Raw genomic sequence first — 12,614 nt, 5'->3', positions numbered from 1 at the left:
GACAGGTGGCCCGTTCTCCCAGCGTCAGAGGCCACACACACTCGCTCCTCCCTTTTCTTTCTGTGCGCTGGGCCGGCGGCATCGGGGTGCTAGCGAGAATGGTTGGGGCACCTGGCAAACTCCTAGGCATCCCTCAAAGCCCCTTACAGACCTGCCCGGGTGAGATGTCCCTACTTGCCCCTTGCCAGTGTGCCTGCAGCCCCCACCAAGAGGACGACAGCGCCCGCTCTAGGGGTGGCTGTGGGGACCAGGTGAGACGGTGCGGGTCTCAGGGCAGGAGCGAATGGTGGCCAGCAGCCACGCCGGCTCTCGGGCTGCTCTGCGTCTCTGCACACCCACCTCCTGCCGCCAGCTCCGTGAGAGCCGCGGGCAGGGGTGCGGCTGGTGGAGGCCCAGAGCTCCCAGGCCTGTGGAGCAGGGTCGTGGCCAGGATGGGGGGAGGGCCTGGCTGGGGCCAAATCCCGGGGAGCGAGTGGTCTGACCCACCGTCTTCTGAGGCCACGAGGGGAAAAAGCAGCAAAGATGCTTAAAAACGGGTCTTGGCCCTGCCCCCCGGCCTCCCCTCACGTGGCCAGGCCCCTGGGCTGACGCTGGGCCGCTTCCTTAGCCAGCGTCTGGGACCCAGTGTCCGGTTCTGGAAAGCGAGGCTAACCTTGTAAACTGCAACACTGACCTTTCAGGGGAAATTCCTAATCACACGAACACATCTCCCTGCCCTGTTTGTTCCTGATTATTCTTTCCCTAAAACAGACCCTCCTGTGTGCTCGGCACGAAGCGTTCGGACAACAGGGACGAGGCGCTGGCGGAGGAGAGGAACCCGGGGGGCGAGGGGGGTCTGCCTGTCAGCACCAGCCAGGACCTGTGCCTACTTAAGGGTGGGGGAGGGCGTCGGGAGCCCCCTGCCCGGCACTCCCAGCCCCCACGCCGGCCCCTCCCCAGGTGACCTCCCTGAAGCTGGTGGCAGATAATTCCGGGCCTTTCCTGGGGTTTCTGTGCCCCAGGAGCGTGTGGGTGGGTGGGCTTCTGGGCACGGGCTGTGTCGCGGGCCTGGCCGTGTGGCGCCTTCTCTACCTGGCGCACCTGGCTCTCACTCGCCGTGCCTGTGCTGACACAACACCGCGAGACCGTGCTGTCCCCACGCGGGGCCGGCCCGAGTGCCCGCTGTCTGCTGCAGCGCCGCTGGGACCCCGAGGCTGGGCAGGCCTGGTCCCCTTCCCCAAAGGCCCCGCCGCTGCTGGCTTTCCAGTTCTTGGGCCTGTGGTTTTGCTGCAAGCTACTTCCTGTTGCCGTCGGTACCCAGAGCCCAGCAGTGCCTCCCCCCCCCCCCGACTCCCCTTTAATGGGTCAGGATGACGGAGACCCAGGAGCAGGGGTCACGGAACTAGCGAGCTCTACCGCACGGGCTCCGTGACTGGCATGGTGGCCCCTGAGGTCTTCCGTGTTCTGAATAAGCCGGGTTAGAGCAGCTCAGCCGGGTTCGCACCTCCCGGCTTTCTCCGCGTGGCCCCGCCCCCTGGAGTGACCCCCCCCCCTCCCGCGTCCACCCTTCGCCTGGGCTTCTGGCTACCGTCTCCCCTTTACACTGGTCGGCACCAAGGTCCTTGGATAGCAGGGACCATGCCACCCACTCCCGAGTCCCCAGACCCCAAGGCTGGTGCATGTGGGAGACGCACAGGGAGTGGCCGGGTCTCAGCTCGGCCTCCCACGCCCGGCCTGCCTCCCCCTCCCTGTGGTGCTCCCCGCAAGCCCAGGTGTGGACTCGGGTCCTCAGGTGTCTGGCTGTCTCATCCATTACCTCTTCTGCGAGTCAGAGCGCCCAGTTTTCCTTAGGGCGTCTCAATTCTCCCACCAGGACCCCACACCCTGGCCCGTGACCCCGGTCTGGCCTCTACCCGCAGGCAACAGGGCTTCCCTTAGCGCTGGGCAGGCCAGTGAGATTCAGCCCTGACTTGAGAAAGACGTTCTGCCCGTGGGATGGCCGAGCGGAGGCGGCGTCTTCACTGCCCGCCGGAACACGGTGCCACCGCGGAGTAATGCAAAGCTGGGAGGCAGTGCCACGGGGGCCTGATCCATCCACGGCAACCCCTGGATCCAGCCACGCCTGCGGCTGTTACGGCCTTAGATAAAGGAACTCCGAGCGGGCACCTGGGTGGCTCAGTCAGTTAAGCATCTGCTCGATTTCAACTCGGGTCGTGATCTCGCGGCTCACGAGTTCGAGCTCCGTACCCGGCCCTGCACTGACAGTGTGGAGCCCGCTTGGGATTCTCTCTCCCTCTCTCGTTGCCCTTCCCCTGCTCACGTTCTCTCTCTCTCAGAATAAACAAACATGAAAACCCCTAAAAGCCAAAGGGACTCCTAAACCACCTCTCGGCGCCTCCCTCGTGTGTCTGCATGCAGCACCACCGGGCTTCTCTGGGTCTTGCTCCTGAGAGTTCTCACTTGGACTGCGGTTTTCTTCCCGAAAACGCCCCGAATGGGTCTTTTCAAAGACGGACGCCGAGAGCCGTACCTGCAGATCTGCACCTCGTAGCCCAGGTCCAGGGGGTCGCTGGGCGCCGTGCCGTTCTGGAAATCACTGACGTTGAAGGAGGACAGGGTGTGGTTCACGAAGCCGTGCATCGTCCCGTCCTGGCTGTACATGTACAGGTACACCAGGCGAGGGATGAAGTCGGACGTGAAGGAGATCACGAACGCCTGGGCCAGGGGACAGCGGGGTGAGCGCGGACCCCCGGCTCGGGGGGAGGGGGCACGCCCCGAGTGGAGCCTGGCCACGTGACACTGCCTGCGAGTTGGCCACGTGACCAGACTGTTGTGTGAAGAAACGAAAGGTCCAGGTACTCCTGGAGGCTCCCCTGGCAGCCTAAGGGGGAGGCCCTGAGGGCAGGAACAGGACACCCCTGAGCAGGAAGGCATGGGGACTAATGCTGCCTCTCACTGGCTGTGTGGCCTGGGGCACGTCACCTAACCTCTCTGTGCCTGTTTCCTCACGTGTAAGCTGGGCGATGACAGCCCCCTCCCTGAAGGCTGTGTGTGTTAGTGGGTGTATGTGTGCAAAGAGCTTGGAAGGGCCTGGAACATTCTAGATGCTCAACAAACGTCAGCCACCATTCCTCCTGTTGTCGTCCCCACGAGGTTTCTAGCCGCTCGCAGCACCCCGGTGCTCCAGACGGGCTGCACCCCGTTCCAGCTCTGCCCTGCCCCCTCCAGCCCTGTGCTTGGCTGCCCAGGTTCGGATGAGGGGCCGTTGCTGTCCAGCGTACACGCTCTGCCCTCCATGGTCCTTTAATGAGGGGTCTCAAGGCCTCGACTGGGCAGGGGGCCGCCACCAGCAGGGCAAGCGGTGTCGCACGGAGGGCTCTGAGGGTCCCTCCTCCGGGACTGAGCTTCACCTCCTGTGCTGTGGGAGCTGAGTCCCCAGGTCCTGACCCTGACCCAGCACGAGAGCAGCTGCCGGGGTGCACACAGCCTGCAGGGGGAGGGCTGAGGGTCACGGGGCGCTGGACCTGCGAGGCTGACTGGGCTCTGCATGCCTGGGGTCCAGCCTTGCGCTCTGAAGCATGTGCCCAGCAGGCAGCTCAGCCACGGGGACCTGGACAGGAGGCTGCAGGGGAGACTGAGGGCTGGTTCACATACAGAGGGGCCACCACCCTCCTGAGCTGCGGGCTCAGGGGTAGGAGAGGCGGGAAGGGCCACCCCATGGGGCAGGGTGGTGTGCATGAGATGCCGGCGGGGGGCTGCCCAGGCAGGAGTTTGGCAGGGAGCAAAAGGGTGAGCAAGCTCCACGTGTGTGCTTGGGGGGGTGCGGCTGGCAGCTGCTCCCCGTCGTCTGCGTGCTTCTGCATTTTCAGAACCTCTAAAGAACAGGCACACACTTTATATAAAGGGGAAAAGCTAACTTTTTAAAAGAACAGAATGACTGCTAGTGAATAATTTGTTTCTGTCTTCCCTCTCTGTCTCTCTCGGGCATTCTCAGGACTCTGGGGGAGAGAGTGGGCTCAGGGGCAAGGGTGGACGTGGTGGAGAATTTTGCTCAAGGTCATAGAAACGGGTGGAGAAGAATTTGGGGCTCCCATCCATGGCTCACCCAAACCCCTCAACACGACCCAGGGATGACAGGTGTCTGAACAGATGCTTCCACCAGGCTGGGGCTGCCCAGACGTGGGAGCAGAGACCCCTGCCTCCCAGCTTCTCGGGAAAGGGCGCCCCGTCACGTCTCAGCTCAGCCGGGGCCTCCCCTCAGCCGATGTCCCCATGTCACTTACATTGATGATGACGGCCAGCTTCCCGACACCTCGGAGAATGTTGTACCAGATCCCTGGGGGAGAAGAGAAGCACAGTTTCAAGGCCCCGCCTTGACCCGGATCTCAGTAACTCTGGCTCGCAGGCCAGCAGCCCCGCTGCGGTCCTCTGCTGGCGCTCAGATGCATGGCAGTGAGGACACGTCCTGGAGCTCTGGGTGGGGGTGCGGGGGGTGGGGGGTGGGCGTCCTGGCTGATGACGGAGCCTTGGCTCGGACTGGCTCAGAGGTGCTGAAAATCAGCCGCTCCCTGGGTGGTTCTGAGCCCTCCCCCATGAACCTGCTCACGCGCTGACTGCCTCGGACGAAGCCTTTCCTTCTAGAAAGACAAAGACTCAATTTGGGTGCAGTTCCTGCACAAAAGGGTCCAGGTAAGAGTAAGTGGAGCCCAAGAACGCGAGGTTTCGGTGTCCTAGACCCGTCACGGAGCTCTGGTGCGACAAGGAGCTATCTGGGGACAGACCAGACGTAGCGTCACAACCCAGGGCCCCTGGCTGCTGAGGCCGGCATCATGCCCTGAGTCTAGCAACTTGACATCAGCGACGTGTGAGACACTTCCTGTCTGGGGGCCCCCATTTCTGCTGCTGGAGGTTCGGTCTTGTACCTAATTACAGGCGAGCAGGAGGGTCCCCACACGGCACCCAGACAAATGCGTGTCCCTCCACCGGCCTCCCCAGCAGAGTCCGAAGGACCCCCTCCTCCTCCAGCCTCGCGGGGCCCCAGCAGGCCAGGCACGTGTCACGGCAGCTGCTGGGCTCAGAGCCCCGTCCCGGTGCTCTGTCCCTGTCCTGGGCTGATCTGAGTCGGGCGGGGGAAGGCAGCACTTCCTGGGAAGGGGGAGGGGCAGAGGCCTGGCATTCCGGTGTTACGGAGGGGGTGGCAGGGTTGGACATCTCTGCCTTAGCAGTGAGCGCTGGGGGCCCCGGGCCGCGTGGGGGGCCCGGCTCAGCCACAGCCCGAGGTCCACATGCGAGAGCATTGGGGTCTCCTGCTCCCAGCGCCCCGGCTGCGTCCGCACAGCCAGCGGGTGGAGCGCGCCGCAGACCCGGCTCTGCGAGGCCGCACGGGAGCAAGGGTGGCCTCCCTGCCTCTGGTGAGCGGCTCCAGCACCTGAGGGGGCCGGCACGGGACCTTCCTCGTGACTGTGGTGGCTTGCTCTCAATGCACCTTCGTGCCAGAACAGAGCGGGCAGACACCCACCCCGCCTGTGTCCCCTCCAGGTGGCGGATGGGGACGGGGCCGGGGGCGAGCGGGCGATGGCCTCAGCCGGGTGCCGCTTCCCCATGAGGTCGGCCGCCGTGCCTCCCGCCAGGCTGCTGGGGCCGGGTGACCCTTCTGCGGCCCCCAGGCCCCCGGGCAGGCGTGAGCAGCACCTCCCTGCGTCTCTCCCAGGGTCTTGCGTGGCGTCCGGCGCGTGGGGTGGACGCTGCTGGGTCCACGTTTGCCGAGTGACCACAAGAGGGTCGGGAGCCCTCTGCAAGCAGCCTGCTGGCACCAGATGGTGCCACCTCCGTGGGGGGCGATTCGCCGAGCTCGCTCGCATGCTACTTAAAAACACTGACTGGTGTTTGTAAATCAGGATGATGTGTTTTTAACAACCTCGATTTGCAGCAATCTGAGCCCGCCCCCCCCCCCAGCCCAGGTCCACGGGGCTGGCCTGGCGCCGTGGCTATGGTAGCGCCCCCTCCTGGCTGGCCCGCGCACCGCGCTTCTGTTCTTTGCAGGGCGAAGTCCCTACAGAAGTGATCCCAACTCCTGTCCCCGCTGAGGGGGAGGAGGGCTCAAGGACGAAGGGGGTGCCGGCTGCTCTGTGCCCCGAGGGCATCACCTGGGCCCGCTGCTCACTCGTCCGTCCGTGTGGCCCGCCTGGCCCTGTGGGCTCTGGGTTTGAGGCCCCTCAGACGCGGTGATGGGGCACGGGTAAGCCTGGTGTGGGCGGAGCGTCCGGGCAGGGGGCTCCCGGGGGAGGCGGCCCCACCGGAACGCAGTGCGGGGAAGAGAGACGGGTGACGAATGAGCCACAGGGGTGAGCAGGGGCAGTGGAGTGCTGAGGCCGGATGAGGCCGGAGGGCTTTCTGAGCCCAGGACGGAGCCCGGCGCTCGGGGCCCAGGACATCTCTGTGTCCAGGCCCGAGACCCCCCGTGGGAGCCTGCGCCGGAAATCATGGGGTCCTGTCCACAAAGAGCAAAACCAGGTCGCAGGCCTGGCCTGCAGGTCAGCCTCTCGCACGCCGCAGGGTCCTCAAGGCGCCCCTGCTGCCCCCGGGGGGGGGCGCTAACCCCCATTCCCGAGAACCGCACACGGGGCCCAGGAGCCGGACGTGGGCAGAGGCGGCACACCGGAAAGGCCCCGGAAACCGAGTGCAGCAGGAAGCGCACTGATCTGGTGTCACAGGCCGGGCCGGGAGGCTGGAGCCAGGTTCCCACTGCTGGCCCCCGCGGCGCCTCCCCCTGCACCGCCCCTGGGGCCCCGTGTCCCCTCGGGGTGCACACGGATCATAAGAACAGTACAAAGGCCCGTTCAAGGAAAGGTTACAGTGAAGGAGCCCATAAACACCTCGTGAAAGACGGGCAGATTATGCCTCCAGCCAAGCAGACAGGAACCAGGAAGTGAGCAGGTGACCCGTAAGAATAGAGAAAAAAGGGGAGCCGTGGGCAAGAGAAAGAAGACAGGTGTCCCAGCCTCGCTGGCGGGGGGCAGGGCGCCGGGGCGGGGGGGGGGGGGGTATGGTGGTGGCCGAGGCGCTCGCCCTCAGGGTGGTGGGTTTGCCAGCTTCAGGACGCGGCTGCAGGGGAGAGCAGGGCTTTGCCAAGCTAAGGATGCCAAAGCAAACACACGCCCGCCGGGGGCTGGCCCGGGGCCTCTGGGCGCCTGAGAATCAGGCCTTTGTCAGGGAGGCCACGCTCTTGTCTTTACCGCCACTGGGCTCAGGGCTGCAGAATTCCCGAGGGCTGTCCAGGGAGTGCCTGGCAAGCTGCCCTGTCCAGCCCTTTCCTTTTGGGGACTCTGCTGTGCACTATAAGCTTTTCCAGGCAAACCCTCTCCTCGTGGGCATGTGCAGGAATGGGGGAGCCGGTGGAGTGGGGGGGCTGCTGGGGGCTTGAGGTCTCCAGTTCCTGCTCGGCGTTGTTAACCACCTGGCCTCAGTCTCCCCATCCGGTAAATGGGACTGAGGATTTCCCCAAGCTTCCTCAAGAGGTTTCTTGGAGGACCGAACACTGAAAGCCTCAGGAAACAATCACGGCCCCTCCCCCAAGCCCGGCACAACCGTCTGGGGTTGATCCTAGAGCAGGGCGCCAACTGCCTGGTTCGCCCACATGGGTGACAGACAGGAGCTCAGCGTCCTGACCTCTATATTTGGGCCCCAGCCCTGGCTCTGGGGCCCCTCCCTACACAACGGCAAGGTTTCCTGGCCCCTGAAGGACCCCCTGTGGATCCCCCCCGCCCCCCCGGAAAAGCCACCGAGAATCACCAACAGGAGGCCACGCGGGGGCTTGCGAAGGGCGCTTTCCTACAATTCAAGCTGGGAGAGCGTGTGTAGGAGGGGCCAGAGGGGGGCGCTGGAGGGGGGCGGGTGTCACCACCAGAGGCTGGCAGGGCGGGGCCCCCAGGGGCCAGGCGCGGACGGAGGAGCCCCGCTAACACAGCGGGACGTGGTGGCCGAGGGGCATGTCCCACGGGGGAGAAGCCCAGGCGGATCAGCGAGATTAGTCCGCCCTGGTGGGGTCCCAGCGCCCGGCGCCCCCCGGAAAATGACCACATGCCTATCACGCCGTGCACTCTGTGTCCTCCAGCAATGAGCAGCGACCTGCCCTGCTGACTCGACCTGTGCCAAACGGGACTTCAATGTACCTTTGTGACTTTCCATCTCATTTCAAGATAAAACGGGCACTTTCTGCCTTCACCTTGACATTCAGTTGCCTCACATGGAGATCATCATCCTCACTGCTGACGCTGCAGCCAGTTCCCACGCTCCCCGCGAGCGCGGCCCCCCATAAACCCCCAGCCTCTCCTGCACGGCAAGGAGGAACCTTAGGGACTCAGGGTTAGCACCCGTGGGCTCTGGCCCCACAGGCAGGCCACGCGGCGCCTTCCTGAGTCCTGCCTCCCCTTTCCTGTTTCTGACTGTTGACTGACTAAACAACAGCCTACTTAGAACGGCACCAGCTCAGCAGACACCGGCTGCCCGTCTCGCTCTGTCTGTGCTCCAGGGGCCACATGGTCCCCGTGTGGGGGTGCGGAGGGCCTCAGAGAGCACGTGCACCCTGGGGACCTACTGGTGCAGGAGGCAGGCGGCGGGGACAGGCAGACATCGAGGCACTGTCGCCCTCAGGAGGCCGGGGCTGTGCAGGAGCCCCCCACGCCCGCCCCCCACGTCTCCATCCTGGATGGGTGCGGCAGGAGCCTGTGGGGACGTGCCTGACCCCATGCGGCCTCTCTGGGCTGGGCTCCTGGGGGGCAGGACCCCTCCCCCACAGCCGGCACGCCCGAGAGTCACTCACCGATGTCTTTGGCCCTGACCGCCACTGGCCTGCGCAGCTCGGTGATGAACTTCTTGGCGTCCAGGCGGATCTCGATGATGTTGTTCAGCAGCGCGAACAGCGGGGCCAGAGGGAAGGACGCGACAAACAAGGTGACAAAGCCGAACTGGATTACTGCAAGGAGGGCAGGCCAGTGAGCTCACAGCCGTGCCTCTCGGCCCCACGGCGGGACCCCACGGAGGGACCCCACGTGCCGCTGGCTGAATAAACCGGGTGGGCTGGGTCTGGCTGGCATTCTGCCTCTGACACGCCCCCTGCACCCATCTAAGAGGGGCCCTGGGGACACACCCAGTGCAACCCCGGGTGACAGGGCGAGGAAAGGGCTGCAGGGAGATTCCAAACTTCACTCTGGCCCTGGGTGCTGACCCCAGAATAACGAGCAGGCACCGCTTACTGTACATCTAATCTCAACAAAGGAGGAGCAGGAAGGCCCGGACGCAGTCCTGACTGCCGGCCTGGGCTGGCGAGGGCCTGTGGGGCAGAGCCTGAGCAGTGGGGGGCCTGGACCCGGGGATCTGCCAGCATCCCTGCGTCTCCAAGAGCCCCCATCGGGGAGCCGGCCGGGGCCCACCGTCCAGGACAGTCAGCCTCACGTCCCTCCTCTTGCTCATTATCCTCACGGTCAAGACACTGGCCATGAGGGGCTTCACCCTCGGGGGCCGCCGTCGCGCAGGGCCCGGCTCCCGGGGGAGGTCGGGTAAAGGCTGCTGAGCGGAACGAAGGCGGCTGGTTCAGGAAGTGTACAGACTGTCCGAGGGCCCTGGCTGCCAGGCAGTAAACAAGGAAGCCGGCAGAATGTCACCGTGCACCTGGGGTGCTGAGTGCGGCCATTGTTAGCGCCGCAGGGGGGGGCCCCAGGGGAGCCTCCGCCGGGAGCTGGGCCCGAGGGACGCTTGTGCGGATGAGGCCTCGTCTGAAGCAATGGAGGTGTCGGACAAGCTTGGCCGTGGGCCCCGCTGGGCTGCCCAGGCCCGAGGCTGTGGGGTCCGCACTCCCGCGTGGGGCGGCCTCGTGTTGTGTGGACCGAGAAGTGGGGAGGGGAGCTGGTGCTGGTTCAAGGCTGGGCGCTCCCAGCTGCGCTTCTCTCCAGGCTCGGGCACCATGCACTGCAGGAGCCCCGCGGGGTCTGTCCGCCCGGAGCCCGGCAGCGGGTGCGGCGTGGGCCACAGGGTGGGCGGCTCCCCGGCCGCGCAGGGGCCTGCACCAGGGGTCCTGCCACACCAGACAGGAAAGCGATGCCAGCTCCAGCCTCCGTAGGAATTGAAATCCGGGGAGGCATTTGTCTCCTGCCAGCGACGGCCGCTCTTCCTGCTGTCTGCCCCCCGCTGGCCTCAGGCAGGTGACAGGGACCCTCCTCCTGGACCCAGGGCTGAGTCTACGCAGCCCGGTAGGGAGCGGGCCCACGGGGGCCCACGGGGGCGAGGGACCTGCCTGACCTTCTCTGGTTCATCTTGGATTTTGTTGCAGGAGAAAACAGAGTGGCGTCTGAGCACCGCACGGTTCCCATTTTTCAGTCTTAAGATGCTTTTCCTTCTGAGTCAATGGCAAGGTTCTTCTTGAACACTCATCTGGGAAGCTGGGCATGACACTGACTTCGCTGATATTTGTTAAAAATGCCAGGTCGCAGGCCCCACCCTGCACAGACCAGGCCCCAGAGCCAGCATTTAAAATGTGCTGTCCGTGGTGGCCAGGGGCCCTCCACTCTGGGACCCTCTGCAGGGGTCTTCCTGACCGCCTTTGCTGGTCTGTTCACTAAGCGAACGTGTACCAAGTGCCCACCATAAGCCGGGATCTGTTCTGGGCGTAGGGAGTATGGCCACGAAAGGGAAAAAGGGTCCTGTTTTCACAGAATGTCCATCACTGCGCTGGGAGACAGAGGCAAAGGCATGACGGGGACTGCAGATGTCAGCTGGGGCTGAGGGTCAGAGCGGGGGGGAGGCAGAGGGTCACAGCTGTGCAGGGGAAGGGCTGACCCTTTAAACCCTGTGGTCACGAAGACCCCTCTGGTGGGGTCTGAAGGGAGAGAGCAGGCCATGCAGGTATTAGGGAAAGAGCATGCCAGGCAGGGCACAGCTAGGGCAAAGGCCCTGTGGCAGGCATGAGCTCCGAGTGTTTGGGTGACAGCACAGGGGCCAGTCTGGCTGGAATGGAGGGAGGAAGTGGGGCTGAGGGGCTCCAGGCGGCCACGCAGGCCGCACTTGCCCTTTCCCCACTTCTCTCTTGTTTAAAAAAATTTTTTTTAATGTTTTATTTATTTCTGAGAGAGAGAGAGAGAGAGAGAGAGAGCGAGGGGCAGTATGAGCAGGGGAGGGTCAGAGAGAGAGGGAGACACAGAATCTAAAATAGGCTCCAGGCTCCGAGCTGTCAGCACAGAGCCCGACGCGGGGCTCGAACCCACGAACCGCAAGATCATGACCCGAGCCGAAGTCGGACGCTTCACCGACTGAGCCCCCTGGGCGCCCCCCCCTTCTCTCTTGACCACACTGAGAGTCGCGTGCCACCTCTGAGCACCCTCCTGTCCAGTGACACCATAGCTGGTGACAAGGCTCCATCCCTGGGTTATCTCCTCTTATTCTTAAGTTTGTTTATTTATTTTGAGAGAGCGCACGAACAGGAGAGGAGAGAGAGAGCCCCAAGTAGGCTCCACACTGTCAGCACAGAGCCCGGGGTGGGGCCCAAACTCGTGAACTGTGAGATCATAACCGTATCAAGGGTCAGATGCTTAGCCCACCGAGCACTCCAGACCCCCGTCCAGGGCAGGGGGCTGCAGCCGGCCCCCCGGCCCCCACTCACTCATCTCCATGTACTCCGGGGTGAGGCCTGCGAAGGGCTCCAGCGTGTAGTCCACTTCGTAGCGCTGCCTCCTCTTCCCATACTCGTCGTGGTCCGAGGGGCTCTGGCGCCTCAGCCGCAGGTAGCGGATGAACTTCTTCATCTTCCTGAGGGGACACACCATCACTTCAGTTAGGGGTCTGGGAAGACGGGTTTGGGCGCTGGGGACTGTCACCTCCAAGTTGTGCTTCTAATGCTCTGAGCCGTCGAGTCTTTAAAGCCCTGACCTAACGCATCTGCGAAGGCTTCTCCGTCCAGGATTTCCTGTGCCCTTCCCCGCAGAGGCAGGGGTCAAGTGTGGGCATAGCAACAGGTGCATGGAGGGTACACGGCCACCTGAAGCCCCAGGAAGGGCTCGGTGTCAGGGGTCAGCGCGGTGGGGGGTGGGGCGGGGGTCACAGAAAACCATCCCATGTCCCTGATTGCAGAGGGCAATCTGCTGAGGAAACAGGACGTGACTCTCAAAGGGACCAGGGACACAGAGCCTCCAGCTGGTCCACTTGCCGACCACAGGGAGCCGGCTTGTGTGTCTGGGGGTGCCTGTCAGTACCCCGAATCCTCAGCCCGCTGCGGAGCAGGGGGGGTCATCTCAGCCTCCGCCCCCTCCTAGTCCCCCATGGGGTAGCTCTGTCCTGCCTCTCCTTGCCTGCCCTCACCACCTCCCTCTTCCTGGTGCCCCATCCTGGTCCAGGCCCCAGCCACCTGTCCCCCACCCAGACCACCACAGGGCCCCATCCCCCACCCCTGGCTCCGCGTGGGCCCAGGGCCACAAAGCACTCACGGGATGCCAATCTCAAACAGGTTGTTCTGAATGAGCTGCTTGCCAAGCATGATGATGCTGAGCTGGATACAGAGCTCCATGAGGCAGCCGCCCGGGGCACACTGCGGGACAGAGAGCAGGTGCCTCAGCCCCCTCCCCCACTGCGGGACAGAGAGCAGGTGC

General features: G+C 64.3%; 1 protein-coding gene across 6 annotated transcripts in view; it reads right to left on the bottom strand.

The window, feature by feature from the left end:
• The window catches only part of ANO1 (anoctamin 1), an 80,263-nt gene that overhangs the window by 4,308 nt on the left and 63,341 nt on the right, over nt 1-12,614 (bottom strand). For all 6 annotated transcript variants that reach the window (XM_039235527.1, XM_039235522.1, XM_039235524.1 and 3 more), the window contains 5 exons: nt 12,453-12,553; nt 11,633-11,778; nt 8,801-8,953; nt 4,263-4,315; nt 2,510-2,694 (listed from right to left, as the gene is read on the bottom strand). In XM_039235527.1, the coding sequence (XP_039091458.1) occupies nt 2,510-2,694; nt 4,263-4,315; nt 8,801-8,953; nt 11,633-11,778; nt 12,453-12,553 (638 nt within the window). The remainder of the gene's footprint in view (nt 1-2,509; nt 2,695-4,262; nt 4,316-8,800; nt 8,954-11,632; nt 11,779-12,452; nt 12,554-12,614) is intronic.

Source organism: Hyaena hyaena, unplaced genomic scaffold, assembly GCF_003009895.1.
Source record: "Hyaena hyaena isolate Hyena2069 unplaced genomic scaffold, ASM300989v1 scaffold_98, whole genome shotgun sequence".
Classification (NCBI taxonomy): Eukaryota; Metazoa; Chordata; class Mammalia; order Carnivora; family Hyaenidae; genus Hyaena; species Hyaena hyaena.
Note: the sequence above shows the minus strand (reverse complement) of the source record. Positions and strands in the feature narration are given on the sequence as shown.